The 24,594-nt window shown below is 55.9% G+C and overlaps 1 protein-coding gene across 1 annotated transcript; it reads left to right on the top strand.

The window, feature by feature from the left end:
- The first annotated feature begins 7,407 nt into the window (after positions 1–7,407).
- Positions 7,408–18,507, top strand: CDX1 (caudal type homeobox 1). Its single transcript, XM_061360317.1, has 3 exons — positions 7,408–7,834; positions 17,884–18,029; positions 18,231–18,507. The coding sequence occupies exons 1-3, from the start codon at positions 7,408–7,410 to the stop codon at positions 18,432–18,434; spliced, it is 777 nt and encodes a 258-aa protein (XP_061216301.1). The 3' UTR covers positions 18,435–18,507.
- Positions 18,508–24,594: the final 6,087 nt, after the last annotated feature.

Here is a 24,594-nt window from a genome sequence, read left to right as displayed (position 1 = left end):
CCTTTTTCCCTGTTTTCTTTTTCTTTTACATTTTTCCCCTCCCCTCAAGCCCCCCCCCCCCCCCCCCCGTTTTCTTTTTCTTTCTTTCTCGGTTTTTTCCCCTTTCTCAGGATATGAGGGGATGTTTAGAAAATCCGCTGCCCACGCCAGCAGCTGACTCATGTTTTTATTAAAGAAGGCCTGTACTGAACCGGCTCCGAATATTCCCCCCGGACACCTCCCCGTGCCGGCGCTGCGCCTCCAGCCCCGCTGACCCCCGGCCGCCAACGCGCCCCGACCCAGACCTGCTTTATGGAAAGGGAGATAAAAGCCCTGTGGCCTTAGGATGCTACGGCACAGGATGGGTTTGGTCGGGGACACGGAGCTGGTTGAGCTGCTAAAGGGTGAGGGGCTGGGAGAGGTGGCAGGAGTTTAGATCTTGCCATGCCATCGGCTTCGATGTACTGCACCCCTCCTGCGCTGGGGAGGTGCAAACCAGCTCATGGACCTGCTTTAAATCCTCCCCACACCTTGACGAGCTCAAAGAAAGTTTCTGAGAATCTCTCAATAGGCAAAACTTTATCATTTGTCCGAAGGAGGATTTGTTTTATTATTATTATTTATTTCAGCACTGTAACAAGGTGCAGAAGCTCTTTGAATCAAAACTATCTTATGACCCATCAGTTCTTACCACTATTTCCGTTTGGGGGTGTACCTTTGTCCCATCCAAACAAGAAAACCTGCAAAGATGCATCCTGAAAAAGGAGAATCCCTGAAGATACCTTTCTATCATTATTTTTTTTTCCTTTCCAAGAATTGAAAAGCCCTTCCCATAAAGACAACACCACTGAAATCTGCGTTCCTGATTTATTTGCAAGGCAGATTCATTCCCTCCTGCCTCACTACAAACGCCTGCACAATGGGCGCTGCTAATGATTCCCGGGCTGGATGAGCCTAAGAGATTGCCTCTTATCGCCCATTATCAAGTGTTTTCTTTGCATCTATGGAAAACAAAAGGGAAAGGTCTTTATTCCGAGTGGCCACAGAGGGTGAGGAGAGTTGGGCTGTGGCACCCCCAGTTTATCCACACGAAATCAGCAGCACTTTGCACAGGGCTCACACACCGGCTCCTTGCCAGCACGCACAGGGCACAGGAGATGCTGGTCTGGTTAAGCCCGGGCTGGAGATGGAGGCTGGAAAAGGAAGGATACTGCAGAGGCAGCCCCCGGGGGCTGGAGGGCTCTTACAGCGGGCTGTGCAGTGGAATGAAGGGTGATGGCCGGATGAAACCCTGCTTCTCCTCTGCACCAGGCTGGCTGATTCCCTGACTCCAGACGTGGTGACAGGCACATGTGAGGGGGCCCTGACAGCACCCCCAATGATCCAGGATAATCTGTCATGCAGAAGAGTTATCGAGTGTGAGAGCGGCTCATATGGGGGGCAGGCTGAAAGGGGACGTGCTGCGCACATGGCTCTTCCCGACACTCTTCCCGAGGGATAAGGACGTGTCTGACAGGACCCTGAGCGGGGGGGGCTGCTGGGAATAGCTCAGCCGAGCTATTTCCAGGCAGCATTCCCCCTCCAAGAACAACATCGCTGCTCTTAACGCACTGGGAGAGGGAGAAACTCGCTGGTACAATCCTGCTGGACCCCCTCGCACCAGGGACGGGCTACCTGGGGTGAGCAGCGGGTGGAAAGCACAGACCATGCTTGACGGCAGAGCATCCTTATCCCGAGGTCAGACATAATTCCCCCCTCTCCCCTCTGCAAACAGATGACCCGAATGCCCACTCATGGGCTGGGAGCGGGGACAACTCGGACAAACAAAACCTTCTTGCAGCATAAGCCTGCAAAGGGCAGGGTTCATTGTGTTGGGATGCTGGGAGAGCCCTGGAGAGCTCTCAGCATCCCGGCAAGCACACAGCGGCCCGTGCTGTGCATCCCCAGGGAGCATCCAGGGCTGCGTGCTTCGTTTAGGAACAGCACATCGGGGTTACAGCAGCTCCTGGGAAAGGCCAGCCCGGAGGAAGCGCTGAAGCCGGAGGGACTCGTGATGTGAGCAGGGGGGTGGAGGGGAGCAGCGCAGCTACGTCTGCCTCATCCCCCTTCATTGCTCACCTCTATTTTTGGTGCCTGCACCCCCCGTTCATGGACATCGTGATTCCCCCGGGGCTGGGACAGCTGCAGTGTGGGCTCAGAGCGGCTCCGGATGGAGATTTCCAGCCTCAATAAGCATCGTTACGTGCTAGTGGGGCTTGGGGTCATGCAATGAGACAGGGAATGGTCTGCTCTGGCATCACCTGGATCAAAGCAGCTCTCCAGGTAGAGCTGCGACCATGGGAAAACGCTCATATCCCATGCCTGATGTGGAGAAGAGACACCAGGTGATACACACAAAGATGGGAATGGCTGTGCTGGAGTCAGCAACGGGTCCCATGTACCAAGAGGAGAGAGGCAGGTGGGGAAGCAGCAGCAGATGCTGGCCTTTCCCACTTCCCTGCAGGTTTAACAAGGGACAGATTTGCCCTAGCTTCGGTTCCTCCAAACTTGTATCAACTCCAAGGCAGCCCAGGAGTTTCAGCTTCACTCTGATGTGGTGTCGAGCCACAGACCACAAGAAAGGAGCAGTGGTGCCAGGGAGCACAGCACCACATCGGCCAAGCCATACACCAGGATGGCAGCTGCCAGAGCTTGTTCCTGGATGGATCCAGCCCTTGAGACCTGGGGAGAGCTGTTTGGAGGCTTCATCCAGCCCTTTACAGAGCTGGGCTTTGGCCTCTGGAGGAACCACTACCATGGGCATGGTCCTGCTTTGCCAGGGTGGCAGTGGGTGGCAGCAGTGCCCAGGGAGGAAGGGGAGGCAGAAAGTGCTGTGGTCCTTCCACAGTGACTGTATGGACAAGCACAATGTGCTGGGGAGCATCCTTCATCACCAGGAACACCAGCCATGGACACTACAGGGTGACTGTGTCAGGAGGCAGCACCGAGCCATGCACCATGCAGGGCTGTGTCCCTACAGATGCCCACCCTTCCCCTGCATCTGCTGGGTTCAGGCACTTGGAGGAGGCTCTAACCAGCAGCAGAGGCTGTTACTCTGCTGCCTTTCCCCACCATGGGGCCTTTCCACCCCCATCCCACGCATTCTTCCTAACCCCCACGATGAGCCTTGGTATTAAATGTGCTCTGTGGAGCCCCGGGAGGCAGCGGCAGGCTCCTGGGTGAATACTAATAGCGATGCCGTCCGCTCGCCCCAGCCTTTCCCACACATCTGCAGTCACTTAATGTGGGAGTCGTTAACCCTCTGCTTGCGCAGCGCCTGAAACGGGGAGCGAAGCGCTGTCAGGATGCTCCCTGCCAAGCCCCGGCCACCCTCAGGACGCTGTGTCCCTGTCACAGGCTGCAGGGTGAGGCACCCTCAGCTCCCATCAGCTGCACAGAGAGCACCCAGCGCTCTGCCGGTGCAAGGGGAATCACATCACCAGCATGTGAGAGAAGGGGCCCTGCACATGGTGGAAAGCAATGGGAGATGCCAGATGTGTCCCTGCATCCTCTTGAGGATACTCCCAGGGTTTGTGCCATTTGCATTTTACCTGGCAAGCTGATCCAGATGCCTGAGGACCAGCTCTGTAGAGCCATCCTCAGCATGGGGACACAAGTGCCAGCAGAGATGCTGCCCAGGCATCTGGGAAAAGCCAAAGGGCATGTGGGAGTCTGCAGTGGGGCTGATGGAGGTGGGACAGGGGGTTGTCCTCTGCAAGAGGGTTGCACTGATGTCTGTTGCCAGAGAGGAGGGAATGCTCTTGGGTGTTCAGCAGAGTGGCTGTGCTTGCCCCATCCTTCCATTGCTCTCTGGGATGCTGCTCCAACGGCATATGGCAGGAATGATGCACAGGAGACATGCCCTGCTCTCCCTTTCCCCTGCTGTAGGAAGGCAGCAGGAGAAGGTGCTGGTTGGGCTGGGGTGTGTGGGGCACCTCACAGCTCTGGGATGTGCTGGTCAGAGGCCACAAGTTTTGCCTTTGAGAGCAACAGGGGCTGGGGAGAGTGGGATGGCCACAAGCCCATGGGGCTGCCGGGGTGAGGCAGGATGCTCTGGAAGAAAAGGAGAGTGAAGGGAGGCATCTACTTGACCCTCTGCAGGCATCTCCCTGTCCTGCTGAATCCATGGTGGGGTTCAGAGCAAGCCAGGGGACAAGGCAGGGCTTGGTTCCTAAGGTGAGAGCCTCCTGCATGGGAGGAGGAGGTGATGGGGCACTTTCTGCTGCAAACCTGCTCCATCTGTGCCACCGCCTGCAGCCTGGCCCCGGGGCCCTCCCCGCGCTTCCTTCCCCAGCCCTCCAGCTTCCAGGAGATGGCATCACTGGCTCACGGATAGCAGCACCGAGCCCCAGGGAGTGCCTGGGGAGCCCTGGCTGCGCGCCCTCTCTGCTGCATCTGCCTGCTTTGCACCAGGAATCTCAGGGCTGGAGGAGCAGCAGGAGCTCCGCAGGCTGGCTTTGATGCTGGGGGTCCCTGGGTGGATGGGGAGGGTGCTGTCCTCTCCTATCACCCACCTGGGGGCCCCTAAAGGCTGTGGCAGCCCCTGACCTTCTCATGCATGGGACGCTGCAGTGGGTGTCATCCAGAGGCACGGAGGGTCACCAGCATCACCCTTCAGGCCCATTCTAGCAGCTTCGGGGAGCCCATGGAGGGGAGCCTCACCTGGCTCTTCCCCAGCATAAACTTCACCAACCATAATCCCCACCAGCAATAAACAGGCCAAAGAAAAGAGGGAAGTTATTGCTGGTGGATCTTTATGGCCCAATTGTCCTCTCCTGTCTGCTTGCCCCACACCAGGGAGCTGGTGGCAGGGCTCTGAGCAGGCACCTGGTGATGCTGTGCCCCAGTAAGCCCCTCACCTCCCATAGGATGCAGCATGTGGGGTGCTGCACCCAGACTCCCTGGTCCCAACAGCTGCCTGAGCCCTTGGCCTTGGCTCCAGGGGCTGGGAAAAGAGAAAGGGGGTCCTGTCTGCCCATCACTGCCTACGGGATACAGCCAGTGGCAGGAATAACCCCAGCATCCCCAGCCCTGAAATGCAAACACCCCTGGTATGGGACCCAGCAGCCACCTGGCTTCAACCATCTGCTCAGGGGGGAATTTTCTTCTTTTCTTCCTTTTTCCCCCATTTTCTGAACCAGCATCTCTGCTGGCAGGAGGAGGAAGGCCTTGGCTCTCTTGTTTAAAGAAAGTCATGGCTGTGCTGACAGCTTGGGGAAAATCCACGATAGATGGGGTTATAAAGCACATCAATCAATCTGTGCTGCGGTCTGAGCAGAGATGCTCACTGAGTAGGATATCCATGACGGTCACCTTTGTCACTAGCTAGAACAAGGCTGGGCAAGGGGATGGGGACACTGGGAGCACAGGAAGGATGCTGCAAATAACTCATCTCTCATGGTACCTCTGGCCTTGCTCAGTCTTGGGAGGCAGATGCCAGCTCTGGGGGTGTTTTCCCATTGCTGGGACTTTCCTCTGCTCCTTTCTTGCAAACCAGGACCCTTACCTCTTTGCCCATCTCCCTTTGATCTCATCCTGCCTCCCACTTCTTGCAGGGAGTGGATGTGCCACAGGGGCATCCATGTAATGTTTCCAACCAGACTCAGCCAGAATCAGGCCTGCAATGGGATGAGATGCCCAGGGTTGATGCAGAGCTGCTGCAGGTCCACAGCTCCAGGGCTGGAGGTGGCTCCTGGTTGACTGCAGGTTAGGACCAGCAGCAGCCCGGCCTGGCTGTGTCTCGGAGGGCTGTGAGGTGGGTACAAGAAACCCTCACAAAGTCCACCTTGAGCAAACAGATGAGAGCAGTGCTGCAGGGGCTCGGGACATGCCGATCCCTCCATGAGCACGGGAGAGCTCAGGATGCTGTGGGGAGGAAGGGCTGGTGTGCAGGTGAGTGGGGCCCCATGGAGCGCTCATGCTGTCCCCAACCCACCGGTAATGCTGGGGACATTGGCCACCAGCAGCAATGGGGCAAGAAATGGCTGTGCATTGAATGTACTGAGCTCCTCAAGTCAGAGGGGCTTTGCTGGGATTCTTACCATTTTTCCTGTTAAACCCCACAGATCTGAGGCAGTCCCAGGCTGGAAACACTTCCCAGGTTCATATCTGCAATCAGAAAAAGCTCTGAAGGTCTCTTACTTTATCCCCTCCTCCCAATTTCACTCTATATCCCTTTCTTTTTCTGCCTTTTTTCTGTCTTGTTTCTGTTCCTTGTTGTCACATTCCAGGCTGTTCATGTCCTGACTGACCAGTCCTCTCCCTGCTCATGTTTCCAGCAGGCGAATGGGATGGTGCAGAGAAAAGGGTAGAATTGGCCTTGGAGGAGGTGACAAAACACCCTTCTGAAGCCTCTGTGGGGCTGCGCTTGGGTTTTGAGGAGCCTGTAAGTGATGACTGTGACTCCCCAGTGGTGGCCAGCACAGCCGGGGGTGACACAGCTTCAGCAGGGCCTCGTTTCTGCTTGGTGCCCCTATCAGAAACCATGGAGATGGGTTTGTTTCTTAAAGGAGAAAACAGGGGAGGAACAACCCTTGGCACAGGGTCACAAGCCCCTCGGAGCCGTGTCAGAGCCCAAGGACTACCCTTGGGTCCATGGTGGGGCTTTCCTTCTGCACACAGCTGGCTCTTCCTGTCTGTCTGTCCTGGTCTACGAGGCTGAGCTTTGCTATAGGGGTTGGGGGGATGGGTTTGCCCTGGATGGAGTAAACACAGGGGCACCCAGTGCCTTCCCTTCCCACAGACCCCCTTTTCTGTATCAGTTGGATGCTGCTACCAGGCATGAGAAAGCAGCACAACGAAGCAGGGGTTTGATACCCCCAACATCAGTGTTGATGGCAGGCACAGCCTAGTTTGTCCCCTGCCCATAACCAGGCTTAAATAAAAAGGCTTATCCTAAGGCACCCTCTTTCTGGGGTACCAATGGCTGGAGGGATGGGGTGTGCTCCCTTGGGGCATCCTCACGGGATGCTCTAGTGTCCCCAAAGCCGGCTGCTACAAAGGGACCATATCTGGTAGCATGAGGACAGCTGTGGGGTGGTGACAGCGGAGGGGACATGGGCTCCCCAGTGCTCCCAGGGGTCACCCAGTGCCTCATCCCTGCTGCAGCTGGGATGGGAGCTTTGCATTGTCCCCCTTCACCCGCTGGGGTTCCTGCACTTTGAAATGCAAACCTGCCTTTCAATGCAAATGCTGCGAGAGGTTGGGCCCAATAAAAGCCTGTGGGCAGGGAGGTGCCTGGCCCCAGGACACAGCTCCCCAAGGCGCCCAGGTGAGTGGTGGAGAAGGAGGAGCAGCCACCTCCCGCCAAACCAAGCCAACCCCAACCAAACCGAGCCCAAGGCGGCCGCAGTCGGCGGCGCAGCATGTGCATGGAGCCGGCTGGGGAAGATGTATGTAGGTTATCTTCTGGATAAGGACACCAACATGTACCCCAGCCCCGTCCGGCACCCCGGCCTCAACCTCAACCCACAGAACTACGTGCCGGGGCCGCCCCAGTACTCGGACTTCGCCAGCTACCACCATGTGCCGGGGATTAACAACGACCTGCACCACGGGCAGCCGGCAGCCGCCTGGGGCTCTCCCTACACCCCTGCCAAGGAGGACTGGCATTCCTACGGGACCCCTGCTACGCCTTCCACTGCCAGCCCCGGGCAGTTTGGATTCAGCCCCCCCGATTTTAACCCCATTCAGCCCCCAGGCTCTGGACTCCTGCCTCCGCCCATCAGCAGCTCGGTCCCCCAGCTCTCCCCTAACGCCCAGAGGCGCACCCCCTATGAGTGGATGAGGCGCAGCATTCCCAGCACCAGCAGCAGCGGTAAGGAAAACCCCTCAGTACTGTTCCCCTGCGCCATCCTCTGGATTGAAGTCCTGCAGGGCCAGATCCTGCTCTGTGGCCTTCCCTGCCCAGGGCATGCCCATGCCTTCACCGTGGTGCCTGGCCCCAAACTGCAGGGGACCCCACCACTACGGTGACAGGGGCTGAGGATGAGCACTGTCCTTCTGTGCTGTTGACAGATGGGGTTCTATGGTTGGAAAGTGCTTTTCCCAGCCAGTCCCTTCTCCTACACCCCTGCCTTCACCTGGTAGAATGAGCAGAGCCAGAGATCCCAGAGATCCTGGGGCTCAGTGATCCCAAGGGGGGTTGGATGTGGTGCCTTGTATGGGCAGGGGTGAGCGTGTGGGGCTGTGGCTGTGCATGAGTGTGAGCGGGGGTGCAACTGCATGTGAGAGCCCAGGTATGGGGATGTGCAAGGTGCCCTATGCTGCGTGCATGTGTACTCTGTGTGTGCATGTGTGCAGGGACGGTACTGTATGTATAGACATGGAGGGAAGGTGCCACATGTGCTCTTTGTGTGTAACGTGTATTCAGTGCACACGAGGTGCTGTGTATGTGTAAGCAGCATGTGTGTATGGGGCTTGCTGTGTAGACAGTGTCACCGAGTGTGTATGGGGGATGCTACACGCTCAATGTGTGCACACACAGTGCTGTGCGTGCACGGTGTGTGCAAGGTGGGAATGGTGGCCTGGCCTTTGGGAACGGTGCCAATTGGAGGGTGCATGTGGGTGCTCCAGGAGCAGCACGACTGCGTGTGGGTGCCATGCACCCCATGAACAGGTACCCCCCCTCCTGTGCCTACCGTTGGTGTTCTGTCCCCAGGCTCCTGTCCCCGTGTCCCTGGGGTCTTGTCCCCGCTGAACTCCTGACCTAGGGCCAGGGGGAAGCGTCTGGGTGACCCCAGCCCCCTGCCCTTGGGGCCCTGCTGCCCACTTCAAAGGCACCGGGCAGATCCCCCTTGGGGCCAGCCCAAATTGACAAGGGCTTGGCTTTGTCATGGAGATGGTGCCGGCTCCTTTGGCAGCGAGGTGAGGTTCAGGGCCCTTTGTGTGCCCTTTCATGTCCCCCTCCAGGCTGTGATCCCACTGCCAGCCCAGCCGGGGACCTCTGCCCACCACCCCTGTCCCTCTCTTGTGCTGGCCATGAGCACTGCTGAGGCCAAGCTCACTACAGAGTGGCTCTGGGCATCTCTTGGGGGCAGGTTTGCTTTCGGTTACCGCCGTCCCATACCCCTGTGTAAGGACTGTCTGTTTGCAAAGTGTCTCCAATTTAGGCTTGTTTCTGTCTCCCTGCTGATCAAGACCCATATAGAGACCCCCATGCTAGGGGCTTGTGCAGATGTGCCTGAAGTCTTCCAGCATGGAAAATCGCTCCTCCTATTTGCCACATTCATGTGGCAGGGATGTGGCTGTCCCAGCGGGACCAGTGACTGCAGTGGAGCAGGCAGTGTAGAAAACCAGCCTGGGTCCAGCAAGCAGAGGGGAGAGGCAGGCTGGTGTTTCCTGGCCCATTTTAACCACTGCATAGACCTATTTAGGGAAAATGCCTCCCCCCATACCCAGTGATGGAGACCCACAGACGTGCCAGGGCTTGGGTTTTCCTCTTTCCTGGGATGGAAGTGGGGGTGATACTGCAGCCCCCCCCCCACCGCTGGGACCCCCCCACTTCTGCAGCCTTTGTAGGTCTGAACACCTCGGTTTCTTCTGAGGAAAGAGGTGGGAGGGAAAAATTAATGAGGGGAGAAAGAAAGACATCAGCAGAGCTCTCATGTGGATCAAGGGCATGGCTCTGCACCCAGCAGTGGGCCCGAGATAAAACTGGGGCTTGAAAGCGCCTCTGATTGAGTTAGATGACAATTGAGTTGATTCAATTCTGGAAAGCTATCATTAGTTGCTTAGTTTGTATCTCTTAGATTAAATACATACAAAGGGACAAATAGATCAGCCTTGTTCTCCTTGCACATGGAGGAGGAGCTGATGAGCAAAGCCGCAGTGATGCAGGGATGGGTGCTGGGGTGAAACCCCCTTTCTTGTGGAAAGGATGACCAGCGAGTTCCCTTTCTAAAGCATTTGCAGATGAAGGACCTGTCCTTGCATCTCTGCTGGCTCCAAACCCACTGCTGCTGGTGCTAAGCAACTGCAGGTTCTGACCATGGTGGGACTATGTGCTGGGAGACAGTGGGATGCAGCTTGTATTTTCCAGGGCTGCCCATCAAATATAGAAAGAACCCTTCACCATTAAACTTGAAAGAGAGCAGGGCAGAGATGGGTTTGACAGAGATAGGGGTGGAATTCTGAGATGAATCACTTTATTGAAATCAATAAACTGGACTTTAATCAGTGTGGATTGATTAACAACCCATCTCACCGCAGTGGGAATAGGAAATGAATCCGCGGCTCTTTTGCTATAAATATCAACAGTTTCATTGCGAACGCTATAAATCATAATACTTCAGAGGGTTGTAAATTAAGGTTCCCTCTCTGTCTTGCCTTGTATAAACAGCCCTTGGCCGCGGTTTGAGAGCTGTTGGGAATGAGCTATGCGGTGGAAACAGAAGACTTTGCTCAGGGAATATGAGTGCGTTGGGGGCTTCTGCAAATGCAATCCAGAGGCTGAGAGAAACCAGCGAGCAATCTCCCAGTGATCCATGGCAGAGCCAGGCTTTACAGGGAGTGGTTCTATATACCTGCTGCTAAAAACGTGTGTGCTTCACCCAGCCGAGCCAAGGTAACCCTGCAGCAGAAGGGACTGCAACACCAGAGGGCTGGAAATCAGGGCTTAGAGGGGACCAAGCTGGAAGATTGGCCTCATTTCTCCCTCCGATGTCACCTCTTTTTCTGCTCATAAAATGTTCATGAGCGGCGTGGCAGAGCCTCAGCTTCCTCCTTATTCACAATCATTTGCAAACTTCCCTGTGAATTGCACCCCTGCTCTATAAAAAGCTCAGGAAGGCGCTGGAAGCAGCGGCTGCCTGGACTTTGAAATTCACCCTCTGCTCGTTAGTTATGCAAATCCTCAGATACTGCCTCGGGTCTGCCTTTTAGGTCACTAATCGACTTGGGGCCGCAGGGCTAAATATTGCAAGCGAAAGTGCAATCGGGGCATCCCTTGGAGAGGTGGATGCGCTCAGGGCTTTATGTGGCATCAGTGCCCCTGGTGCCCGGGAAGGACATGGGATGATGGAGAGCAAACAGTGATGCTCGGAGCATAGCGAGTGGCTATCTCCTGGGTGTGCAGTTTTCTATCTCAGTTTTCACGTTTTCCAGCTTTATTTGTTGCCCTAATGTTGCTCCCTCCCATACAAACTGGAGGAAAGACTAAAAACCCCAATAATGAGGTAGAATCATTTTCCCTGGAGAAGCAGGGCTCATGTGTACATTTTGGGGAGATGATGGTAGCTGGAGGACAGTGTGTCCCCCTCCCCCCAGTCAGACCCTGCATGGGGTGGGGGACCCCTCTTTAGGAGATGGTTGCTCTCTGTAAGACCCTTTGCTCCCCCAGGTCTCTCAGTGTGTGCATGCATCAGGCCCCATCAGTCTTCTCCCCTTGAATTATTAACCCACAACCTGCTCCTGGCCCCAGTGGGATTTGTTGCCTGCTCAGCCTGCTGGCCAAGGTACAGGCCTCTCAAACTTTCCTAGAATTGACTTTCCTTGAACAAAAAGGGCTTCCCTGGAGCACTGGCAGTACCTACGTGATGGGCTTGGCCAGCTAATACCCCAGGATTAGCAGAGGGACACTTTAAACCTCTGGTCAATGACAGGTATTTCCTACAAGGGGACCCTTCAAGGACACTCACTCCAGTGATGTTAGCTTTGAGATTGCCTGGATAAGGGGATGGATTCTTCCACCCTTTCTGCCTCGTAGTAAGGATGGGCTGAGCCTTATTGGGTTGTGAAGGGGGCGAGGAGTCCTGGTGCGCAGATGGGACCACCAGCACCTTGCTGTCCTCTTCCTGCCACAGCCAGGCCAAATCCAGCCGGGTGGCAGAGCTGGATGAGCTGGACCCAGGCTCAGTGCCATGGGGCTGGTGTGAAGGTGATGCTCTGGAAGGGGCTGTTTGCAGCCCGCATGTGCTGGCCAGCCCTGGCTGTCCTAGTGCGATCTTTGACCTGGCACAGGAGCTTGGTTGGCAGCGCTTGGCTCAGTGCTCATAAAACCATGGGAGCAACTGAAGGAATCTGCTGGTTGCCAAAATAAAGGGTTGAATCACTGCAGGGCTGGGGAACGCCACAACGCCCAGCCTCGGGGTTGAAGCATCTCCTGTCGTATTGCTCCTTGTCCAGGAACAAGGGGTTGGGATTAGGAACCAGCGGCTCACTGCAACCACCAGCAGCCTGCTCCTCATCCCCTTGGGGTTTGCAGCTCCTGGGAGGAAGATGAGGCTTGCAGAAGGGGTGGCTTTGCCCATGGGTGTGGATGCAGATCTGGCCCCATCCTGCTGTGCCAGCAGTACAGAGCCCAGCCAGGGCCGGCCTGTGCTCCCTGAATCCAGCTCTTCACCCAAGTGATTCTGCCCCTTCCCACCAGCCAGGCTGACCTGCATGGATGTGCCATGCACCAAGCTCCCTTCTCTGCCTCCTGGCTCCACCAGCCTCCAGGCATGCAGCCACACACTGACTTGTAGCAAAGCTCCTTTGAAGGCACACAGCTCGATCCTCTGTGCAGAGGGCTAGAAAGCCGTAAGTGATGTGGTTTTGTAAGGGAAGCATTTCCAGTGCACAATGTACCCACATGGGTGCCCATGGGAGCATTGCTGCTGCTCCGAAGTCCTTGGCACCAGGGAGAAATCCCCAGGTTGGAGCATTGCCATGCAAACAGCCATGCACAGAGATACCCTGGGGGTAGGAGGGTTGCTGGGACCCCCAGCACCCTCAGGCATAGATGAGTCCTGCCTTCAACCCTCATGGCTGAAATGCTCATTTCCCCAGCTTGGAGCTGGGGGAGACTTGGCAGGGTCCGTTGGGTATGGATTCATCCATCCTCCCTTTCTTCCATCATCCCTTTCCTCCGCAGTACAGAGACATTCAATGTGCTGGGGGGTGTGTGGTTCTTCTCACCCAGTTTTTGACACCTGACAGTTGTCTAAATCCAACGCCCTTTGTCAGAGGAATGATCTCAGGCAGGGATCTGGGGACGGATTGCCCTCTGGAGGGGTTTGTTTCTCGCTGGTGGTGATGAAGCAAGCCACATGGCTCTGGTTCTTTACCCCGTGTTGGTCCTCCCATCCATCACTCCTCTGCTTCCTGTGGCAGAGGAGAAATAGCTCATGATATTGAAGCATGCACGGAAGGGGGAAGGCTTGTGAAAACACTGACTTGCACGTTCCCAGCGTTCAGGGAGGGGGGGGGGGGATTGGGTTTATCCCCCTTTCAGACCACAGAGGAGCGTGGGTGCTATGGGGAGGCTGCTAAAGCAGGAGGGGGAATGAGGCGAGCAAGAGAGTGTGGGGCAGGGGGGCAGAGGGAGGTGTCAGTCCAGAGCCCGACATTCCCATTGCCAGTGGGTTAGGGACAGCGAAACGAGCTGGGCTGTGTCCCCCGAGCAGCAGCATCCCTGCTGCACAGCACGGCTGCTGTCGCTGCGCTCGGCAGAGGGAGCATCGACCCCTGCTCACTGAGGCACTTGGAGCACATCTGCCTGCCAGATGAGTGTGGCTCCAGCCAGCCTGGAGGCCCCGGAGCTTCAGGAGCTGACCCCAGCCCTCTCCTGGGTCTGTGGTCTCTGTCATGGGGCACTGCTCTGCTGTCCCTGTGTTTGCAGGGGGGAGGAAGGGGGGTTAAGCCGCCCAGAGTCCCACCAGTCCCAAGGCTCTGACCCTGGGACTCCACTCTGGCTCATAGCCACTTACGTGCCTCAGTTTCTCCACCCATCGCATTGCCTAATCTATGGCAGAGGGGGGGAAGAGTTTTCCTTGATGCTTTCTCTGTAGAGGAACTGCAAACCCTGATAGAGCACTGATTCTTCTGGGGTAGGAGGATTTAATTCTCTTTCCAGGTAGATTATCATGGAGAGAAAGCACCCACCCCAGTGATGAGGGAAGAGACACCCCATCTTGCTGCACTTTAACTCCAGTGTGGACAAGTTCTTCCCTTGGTTCTCACTGATGATGGGACTTTCCCACTGGTGTTTCTCAGCATTAGAATGTTGTAGTGCCATCAGATAGTGTGGAGCCAGGTACCCAGTGCAGACAGACGAGGCTGTACCGATGGAGCCAGTGCATGGCCAGAGCTCTGCCAGGAAGATAACACCACTCAGGGCAGCCCCAGGAGCACATTGCCCAGGCTCTTCACACCAACCATGCAAGGAGCCGCCGTGCAATGGGGCGTGCAGAGCCGCTCAGCAGCCTGGCAGAGACACCTCCGTCCCCCACACCAGCACCTCCTGTCCCAGGTGTCCCCAGGCCTCCTCAATGGGGCGCAACACCCGGCACCGTGATGGGCTCTCCTCTTGGTGCCTCCACAAGTGGGTCAGGGCTGCCCTGATCAGAGCCCTGATGGCTGCACGGTGGCTCCCTGCAGAGCCAGGGTTTGCTGCTGCTGCAATTTGGAGCTGCTTTGACCTGTGAAATAGAGACCTTTGGGAAAGCAGTGCGGGTTTATGCTCCTGGCTGCTGGCAGCCGTGCTGCTCCTGCTGTGTCTGGGAGGGCTGTGTGTTGTGGATGGGGACCTCTGCTCAGAGGTGGCCTGATCGCCTCTTCGCTGTGCTGGGTGCACCGCTCTGTGGGACTGAGAGAAGAGAAGTTCCAAGTAACACACATCAACTTCTGCTCCTTCTCTGTTTTCCACCTCCTCCCAGGGTGCCACTGCCACCCCACAGTTACTTTCCTCCCTGGTTTGAGCCAGTCCCTTTGCAGCTGTTCTTGGAGCTCCTCAATAGCCTCAAAACACCCCATATTACCTGTTAGGGTGTTTGGGGCACAGTTGCTTACTGAAAGCATCCTTTGGGCACAGCAGGGCTGGAGAGGGGGAATTGCCATCTCTCCGACAGGCTCCACCATGGCCATGAGGGCGCAAAGCCCTGGGTGATGGGCACAAGGATCTAGTTGGATTGATCCTTCCCCTGCCAGGCTCCTGACCCGGTCCAGAGCAGGAGCTCCATCCCCAGGGCAGGGATGCCATGGGGAGTGGATCCAGGCTGGGGTCGGGACCCCATCCTCCCACGTGTGTGCGAGCATGAGTGCGGGTGCGTGCACACTCAGGAGCGCGTCCCTTGGGGTTTGCACAGCACATTAAAGCTGTTCCCTTATCTAATCACGGCTCAGGTGAGGGCTATTAGGGTTATACATTAACAGGAGTAACGATACCCTCTCCCCACGCAGCCATTGGCCCTGCCTTGATCCCAAAGACGAAACCACTCCCACTGGCCCTGTGGATGGCTCCGTTTGGCTGCCTGGGCAGTTCCTTCGCCTGGTCTTTTGGGGACAAGCAGGAGGCACTTTAACTGCGTATCAGGGCTGGAAGGGTCCAGCGGCTGTGCCAGGAGGCATCACCAGCACTTTGCCCCCTGTTCATCCCATCCATGCTCCCTCCTGGTGAAGCAGCTCCAGGTTATCCTGCCTGTGGGACAGCTTGGTCCATGTCCACTGGAATTCCCTGGAAACGTGAGAGTGGTTCCATCCCTTTGCTCAACCATGCTCCCCACTGCAGTGCCAGGGTTTACCCATAGGGACCAGGGCTCCCCATAAGGAGCTTGTCTGAATTTCCTCTTTCCTTTCACAGAGCCATAAAAAGTCTCCAGGAGAGAGTTAAGTGTAACCCAGCATTCATATTCAAGGTGGCTGAATTATTCATTGTCAATAGTATTTCTTGAGAATCCTTTTCTTTATCTCGTGAATCGCTCTCAATACATTCCCAAATACAGCAAACATCCAAAACCAGCGATTAGTTGAGATGAATAACTTTCCATCACTGACTTGGTCAGGAGATCTCTGCTTTTAGTCTTTGCTATCTTATACTGGGCATCGAGAGACTGGTACCAGCTCACACACTAAAGTCTCACCAGCACAGCCGGTAGCTGTCAGACCTGAGGCAAAGCACAGGCTTCCTCAAGGATGAAGAGGGAAGAGGGAATAACAAAGAACAGGCTGTGATGGATCTATTTACAGCTGCAGCATAATTCTTGCTGAAATTCATGGCATATGTGGTATTCACAAACCGCCTTATTTCTTTATTCTTTAATTTTTTTTCACGTTATCTGTCAATTCCTTTGCTTTCCAGCTGTGTTTTTTTACCACAAGCAGAGGCATTCAAATAGCAACATTGCAAATAAGATCATTTTTAAGTCATTATCCCTTCAAAAAGGTTTCTGCTTTCAAATGAAAAAGAAGAAAAAAGACAGATTTCTATGGGAAAGAAAGCCTTGTAGGAGCCCCTGATCCCGGAGCTGACAGAGGAGCCTGGCTTCTCACGGAGCTGCTAAACCTTGCATCAACCTCCACAGGCACATCTGGTTTATTCTAACTCCCTGGGAATCGCTGTGGTTGCGAACTGAGCCCAGGTCCCTCCTGGGCTGGGATGCAGGATCCTTCCCACACCGATGAGCCCTTCTCCATAGTATGGACAGGGACCCAGCGGGAGGGCAAGAACGCAGGGTTCTATGTGTGCTGGGTGCGCCAGTATCACTCCATCCCAGCACTGAGCTGTGGTCAGGTTTGTTCTGAGCTGCCAAGGAGGAGACAAGAGCTCAGCGATGCTGCTGTGGACCCCCTCACGCATGAAACCCCTGTGTTTCAGCCGTGTGTCTGCAGACATCTCCATACACATCTTGCTCAATCAAATCACCTTTCTTACCCTGTTTTTGCCTTCAGTCACCCTGTGTGGCCAGAGGCAGGCTTGCTCTCAGTCGTGGTGAGGAGGGATTAGGTGTTCACTTCTAAACAGCTCTAGGATGAGCTGAGCTCTACACTCTAAAGCACTGATTGAATTCATCATATCCCTCACGTATGAGTTAGTGGCTAAAGACTGGAGGTCTGGTCTCTGTTCCTGGCCATGTTGCAGCCTTGTTGTGCTCCTACCTTCCTTCAAGCTGAAGAGCTTCACTGCTTCTTGGGGACCACACTAGACCTTCCAACCATCACCCTACACTCACATCATGATAAGCCCATGCCAGCACCTCCAGGGCAATGGCAGGAGGACACAGAGAGTGCCATAGTCATGGAAATTGGGTGCTAAATTGAATCATGGGGCTGCTGCTTTTTGTGCCTGGGAGCATGGGGTCAAGTCCCAGCAGGGCAAGACATCTCTTGTGCCCACCCCAGCTCCCACTTGCACCCAGGGGTGCTTCTACAAATGTTTTACCAGGACCTTTGCTTGTTTAGTAGAAAAGCAGCTGCCTTTTTGCATCCCATGGGATGCTGTGAGGGAAATGATCCCGAGGGAGCCCCTTTCCCACTTGCAGCATACCATGGCCACGGGTTGTCCTGTCTCCAACGCTCTTCTACATTTATCTTTCAGCATAAGAAGTGGCTTAAGAAAATCCCCACCTCCTTGCAATGAGGAAGAGGGAGAGAAATAAAATTGGGTTGGCTGAGAAACACATGTGCAGCCTGGAGGTTGGAGTTGTGCTCTGTGGAGATTCTCTGGTGTCTGATTAGAGTCTCTGAAGCACAGCTTTGCTCTACACCACCCAAACTCCTGCTTCCACTAGGGATGGTATTGCTGAGACTTCTTAATATCTTCAGCCCACCACAGGGTTTGTAGCTCCTCCTGAGGACAGTGTCTCATGGCACATGGGATTTATGGTCCATCTTCTCAGGATGCCTTTGAATCCCTCCTGCTCTTTCCACCAAGCAATCTCCCTAAGGCCCAGGTACTTTCCAACGTGGAATCACACCCTGATGCTTACCAGGATGGGCATTAAATCTAGTAGGAGTCTCCTGACTCTCACACTGGTCCCCAGGTCATTGCGATGCTTCTCCTCAGCTCTCCATGGGTGGTTATGTATCTCCTCCGTGCCCCTGGGGATGCATCTACCCCTCCACTGCTCCCCTTTAAGCCCTCATGCCCTGCTCTGCTCTCTCTGCCAGGCAAAACCAGGACGAAAGACAAGTACCGGGTGGTGTACACGGACCACCAGCGCCTGGAGCTGGAGAAGGAGTTCCACTACAGCCGCTACATCACCATCCGCCGCAAGGCCGAGCTGGCCGCTGCCCTGGGGCTCACCGAGCGGCAGGTCAGTGCTGCAGCATCCCAGACAGCCACATCCAGGCAGAGATGGGGATGGAGAGAGGAAGGGTTAAGGATTGCTCCACAGACCTCCCTTGTCTTCCAAACTCCGGGATGCACTCCCTGCCCCAGGGGGACCCTGAGGGTTGTCATCATCTGCACCCACCCCCATCTCTGCCCCATCTCTGACATCTTTGTCCTTCTGCAGGTGAAAATCTGGTTTCAGAACAGGAGGGCAAAAGAGAGGAAGGTGAACAAGAAGAAGATGCAGCAGCAGAGCCAGCCCACCAGCACCACCACACCAACCTCACCGGTTGTCAGCACGCTGGGACCCATCGGAGGCCTCTGCAGCAGTGCCCCGAACCTTGTGTCCTCGTCTCCACTGACCATCAAGGAAGAATTCATGCCTTAACCCCCTTCACCAGCTATAGACTCCAAGAGATAAGCACTATGCAGCAGAGCCCAGCCAGCCCATGTGCTCTGAAAAGTGACAGCCCCTTCCCAAAGACATGATGGGCCCTGGATGAGCCAATGGGGTGGGCAGCGAGGCTGGGCAAGGTGGCACCGGGACCATCCCAAGGGGCTGATGGGTTCTCTCCTATGTAAAAACCATAGGGTAGGTAGCATTGCTCTCCTGTGGACACATGCACAGGTCTGGTCTCCAGTACTTGTAGCCCAAAGCAAGGTCCTAATGTCAGCAGAAGGAAGCGGGTGGTGGAGGAGGATGACTTTCCTGTGGTGCTTCAGGTGGAGCTGGCAGGACGCTTCCTTCTGTCCTTCTGCCTGGTGCTTTTGGAGCAGCTCGAACAAGACTGGACTGAAAGAGACCTGGCTGGACTCAAGGCAGGACAAGTTTCTGATGAGCTGTTCTCCTGGATCTGCTGTGCTGGGAAGGGGGGTGCTGAAGGCAGAGCGAGTTGGACTGCGGGAGCCAGGCAGGACTCTTGGCTGTAGGACCCGAGGGGGGACTCCTTCAAACCATGGTGACGGTGATGCGCTGGAGCACGTCCTTGTCAAGAGATCCCACACATCCTCACCCACATTCCCCACTGTCCCATAGTGCCCATTCCTGTGCTCCCAGCTCTGCCCCTGCAGCCGCAAAGGGACACACAGAGATGTGTCCAGCAGCCCTGGTGCCCCGGCTGTGCCATGGTGAAGCGACACTGCACCATCCTGTACCTGCAGCACAGAGAGGAGAGGAGGGAACCAGGCAGAGGCACACGGGTGTCAGACCACTCTGCTGAGCCCTGAGACCACTTTCCTATAGGGAATAGGAGGAGAATGAGAAGGTTTACCACTGGGACAGGATGCAAGAACCGGACCCAGGTCCAGAAGGACCGATACCAGGAGAGCTTTAGGTTGCTGCTCCAAAGAACCGCAATCACCAAGGGCAATGGGAACTGCTGCCATGGTGGGCAGGGGGTGTCTTAGGCAGAGGAAGGGCTGCACACGCCTGGTGTTCGGTGATGGAGAGGTGGTTTCCAGAAAGACAAAGGATTTTCTTCAAAACCCAAAGGAGTGCAGGTTTTGTTCTCCCTGTCTGCCCCATCCTCCATGCACTGCATCACCTCTTGCCTGCTGTGCATCAGTAACTTTTCCTGCTGGCGAACTACAGCTGAAATGTCCCTTTATCCTGCTGGGTCCTGACCACTCCATTGTCCTGGGTTAACTTACACCCCAGTTTCAAATGCCCCAAAAGCCACTGGGTGCAACTGGGACATAAGAGAGGGCTGCGGCTTCCGAAGAGAGACAGGGATGAGGAAGCAGAACACTTGCATGGCCTTTCCCAGCACCACCTCCCCAAGCTCCAGAAGTGTGGAGCAGCAGACATTCCCTTGCTGCCTGCAGAACACCCTCACACCACACCCAACACTGCTTGTGCACCGCATCCCTTGCTGCACTCCTTGCTGCCAGCCTCTCATCCCTCCCACCATGTCCTGGCCCAGAAAACAAGGTGCCCAGGCGCACTATGGGTCCCTGCCATCCTACTGTGCCCACAGCCCAGCTCCATCCCTTGTGGGATTTGGGTCTCCCTCTATGGGTGCTGGTAACACCTCCATCAGCCACCACTGCCAGCTGCGTGCAGTGGTGAGGATGCTGTTTGCATTGGCTCAGGACTTTGGCTCAGTTTATGTGTATATAAGGCAGAACTGGTTTTCCTTTTTATATTTTAGGCAACAATATCGGTGACAATAAAAGCGATCAGGAATTCTGTGGGTTTGTTGCTGTCTCCTCCCAGCCTCTGGTGCTGTGGCACAGGGAGGATTCCAGCCCCTGGGTTGCACCAGCACTGATGCTGCTGAGCCCAGACCCACTGAAATGGGATGAATGGATGGTTGGATGAATGGATGATGGATGGATGGATGGATGGATGGATGGATGGATGGATGAACGGATGATGGATGGATGGATGGATGGATGGATGGATGGATGAACGGATGATGGATGGATGGATGAATGGATGGATGGATGGATGGATGGATGGATGTCTTGGCACAGCAGCCTTGCCCCTGTAGCATGCAGTGTGCTCATCCCATAGCGATATTGCTGGCAGTGGTATAGCCCATACCATTGTATGGCAGAGCCACATCCCATTGTCACCAAGGGAGGTGGCTGTGCTGGGCAACCCATCACCTCCAAACTCACAACCCTGGGGGCAGCCAGGGAAAGGGTGAGGCGAGGCTTGGGTTGGTGGAGGCCAAAGAACAAGGCCAGCTGCCCACAGACGTGGCCACCTCCCATTGGTGCTTCCTGGCCTCTAATCTCGTTTTATGGCTGTTGATGGGCTGAATATCCTCCTTGTCCAAGAAGAGCAAACAGAGAATGAGGATGTGAGATAGTGCCTGGGACAGCTGGCATCGGTGCCTGACACTGTCCTCTCTCCATCCCAGACACGTCCTCCTGCTCCTGTTGGGCACTGAGCACAGGGCTGCCCTCAAATCCCTGCCCAAAACGGCTCCTCCACCCCCAAAATGTGCCAAGTGTTGCCTGGGAAGAGGTGTGGGGGGATTGTGTTGAGGTGTCTGCACAGGACAGGCTGTGGAGGGACACCTGATGCAGGATAAAGTCCTGTGGGTGGAGGAGATGGAGGAGCAGAGGCAGGATGAGGTGGCATTGCAGAGATGGGCAGAGCAGAGTTTCTTCCTGACCTTGTGAGTGGAGCTGCACCTCCCACTGCACCCTGGTGACTCCGTGCTCACCAGCATGGCACCTGGGCTGCCCGTGGCGTGGGACCACCAACTCCATGCATCCCTGCAGGGGGACGTGAGGCGTCAGGAGCTAAAACAGGCTGGGGAGGCAAAGACAATGGAGCTGGTGCTGTATGGGAACAAGGATGAGAGTGGATGGGCCACCTGCACAAAGAACTGGGCCGGATCGGGGAGGCTGGGGTCACTTCCACATGGAGACTCCAGCATGGTCCCCACGCCAAGGGCTGGATCATCCATATGCATCCTTCTCCAGCTTTGCCTGCCTTTGACATCCAATTTGTCATTGCCACATGCGGACTGGCCGGTGGGATCCAGCCCTGGCAGGGGATGAGGTGGTGGCAGCCGCAGGCATCCCCATCACCTGCAAGGGGGAAGCTTGAAGAGAAACAGAATCCTTGGGGAGGATGTAACGTGCATGTCCCAGATTCACCGCTGTGCTGGGTGCCCATGAGCGGGCGAGGGGCTGGGCTGGAGGGAAGATGCTCCACTGCCCTCCCAGCGAGCCTGCGTGTGCCGTTGACAGGATGAAATTCCAACTGATACCATAATCTGGCGCCTGCCTGTTTGCACAGCAGGGTAAAAGTCCACCGAGCCGCGGGGCTGTGCCCCTGCGTCCTGTGTGTGCACAGGGAGCCAGCGCTAGCGGGAAGAGGCAATAAATGCACCCACACACCCAGGCACCCCTTCCCCCAACACACACACACACCCCTTGGATGGGTGATGAAATGCATCTGCTGCGTCCCAGCGCCTGTGTCCTCTCCTGTCTCCTCCCTCCACCATCCTTTGGGCAGGGATGGGTGAGTCCCGCAGGGCCCCCTCCATGCCAGGTGAGGGGCTGTGGACCCCATGTCCCCACCAGCTTTAGGACCTTTGGTCCAAAACCCCAGACACGTGTCACCTTGTCGGTTGCACCCCAGGGAGGTGACAGGCACCTGGTTTAGCACCTGCAGCAGCTGCCTCCCGAGTGGCACAACCCCACATGGGCATCTTATGGGGAAAGCCTGGGCGCAAGAGCAGGGAACCCTGGGGACTGTCCCCAGAAAACCCCTGCAGCTTCTTCCTGATCCATCCTCCACGCTTCCCACCGGCTCCCGCTGCCCCTCCTCGAAGGAATCATCATCAAAATAAGGCCACGCACACCATGTGCTGAAGATACCAGCAGCCTCCGGCATGGCACGCTTCCCGGCAGTGACTAACCGGAGCCGCTGCCGCCTTCCTCGTGTCTCATGGAGCGGATCTGGGCACGGGCCCATCTTGCTGCCAGCCGCCACCTTCCCCAGTGGCTGCCACCGGGATGCGGGTGTTTTCCCACAGGGCCGGTACCTGTCGGGTGCTGCATCGGGATGGAGAGATGTGTGTGTCCTTCCCTGTGCTTCAGGCCAAGGGAAGGGAAAGGGATACTTGATGTCCTGGGGTGGCTCAGGGGTGGGAGAAGGCAAAGCTTGATAGAAGTGCTTGCAAGCCCCATATGTGCTCTCTAGTGCTGGGCACTCAGGGATCAGGGCATGGGGACCCTAACCCTAATCCTGTCCCCTGCCCGAGGAGGGCCTTGGGGTACCTGTACTGCATTGCTCCTCATGGGAAGACTCCTCTGGTTCCTACTGCCTCTGGTGGGTGCTATTCCATGAAGTGGATCTCTTGCCAGCTCCAGGGTGATGCAAGACTTGCACCAGCTCTGCAATGAGATGCTGGAGCACCCCTGATGCCCTGGGTGGGACGTCTACACCCTGGTGGTCCAAGGTGATGGAGAGATGATGGTGCTACCAAAGCAGCACCAGCTTAACCAGAGAAGGGAGCTCCAGGTACAGAGCATCCCACCAGCAGTGGTATCAACATGGATAGTTCAGGGTAGTGTCAGCCCTTGATATCCCTACTAGTAAATACTGCCCTGCAGGCAAGACAGGGGCTTGAAGTCCACCCAGGGAAGGCTGAGTAGTTTGTGCAGGGCTCAGTCCATGTGCGTGGGATTGGGACAGCTGTAACAAGGTGGCACCAGTCTCTTCCCTCCCATGCTGCAGAGGTGGCTGTGGGACACTTCTTATTAGGTGGTTCCCAAGGGAAAAAGCTAAAAGGCTGATTCAGATCGCACAGGTACGAAGAGCAAGCAAAGCATCCCTGCCCTGAGCAGGAAGGGTGAGGCGGGGACAGTGCCCGATGGGGCCAGCCTGGCCAGATCCATGCTCAGCATTCCCACCAGCATCCAGGGAAAGGGGGAAGTGATGAGTGAGTCCAAAGCAGGTAGAGCCTGCCTGGGTGGCTGCCCAAAGACCTTCTTTTGAGGAAGCTGAGTGCAAAGAAAGATGTTTGTTGCATTATGCAGTTTGCTCCTTCCTCTTTTCCCCCTGGTAATGCAGGTAAATGTTAGCTCTGAAAGGCCAACAGTGCAAACACAGCCACTTCATCGTGCTGGAGTCTGCAGAAATGTGTCTTTATGCTCAGGAGGTATTCTTTTGGGGGAAATTGTCATAAGTGCTTGAAGGGCTGTAGGAGCACGATGGGCATTGGGTGTCAGGGAGATGTGCTCGTACATCAGGCAGGCTGGGTCCTCTCAGTCATTGTCCTCCATATCCCCAGGGCTGCCCGTTCAGCTTTAAACCTGAGCAAGGCAGATGGAGGCAGGTCTGGGGCAGGTTGGAGCATGTAGGAAAAGGGACACACACCCTGATGGACTGGGCACAGTCCAGGGGGAAGGTGAAGGGCAAGAGGATATTATTGAGGGAAAGAGGCATTACTGTGGCAGACAGCCGCTCTCCTGGTACCACACTGGCCATAGGGCATGTGGGGTTGTAACTCTTGGGGACATTTCCCACCATGAAAGTGGGAGAAAAAGACACACAGCACCTCCCTGCTATCTCACTGGGGATGTGACTGAGCATGGTGGGGAAACGCCTGCACACCCCTGGGCTTTGGGGCTGTAGGATCCCATTGCTGACTCAACAGGGACATCCAAACCCTGGGCATGTGACCTGTGCTCCAGCATCAGGCCCATGATATGGTGGGCTCAGCTTCTCACCCATGGGCCTGCTGAAGGATTGCTCTTGCTCACAGTGTGGTGGGATGCACTGGTCCTACCCAAAGGGACAGGTGGGTGTTGAGCATCCCGCTCCCCTCCACTGGGATCTGAGCTCCAGCAGCATGGGGAGAAGCCACTTCTGACCTGCTCAGGCTCCAACCATGTCATGCCATGAGAAAAGCATCTCAGAGCTGGACAGAAAGATGCTGGGAGCTTCTGGCACCTGCACTTGCACTGCTGCCACCACTGCTGGGGCACATGGGACCCGCGGGGTGCCTGCAAAGTCAGCTCAATCCTTAGGGAGACCGGACGCATTCATGGCATGAGTAAGGCAGCTCCATCCCTCCCCG

This window comes from Neopsephotus bourkii, unplaced genomic scaffold (genome assembly GCF_033783945.1).
Source record: "Neopsephotus bourkii isolate Nb327-2 ecotype Australia unplaced genomic scaffold, CSIRO-AGI_Nbou_v1 NB_1016, whole genome shotgun sequence".
NCBI classification, from domain to species: domain Eukaryota; kingdom Metazoa; phylum Chordata; class Aves; order Psittaciformes; family Psittacidae; genus Neopsephotus; species Neopsephotus bourkii.
Note: the sequence above shows the minus strand (reverse complement) of the source record. Positions and strands in the feature narration are given on the sequence as shown.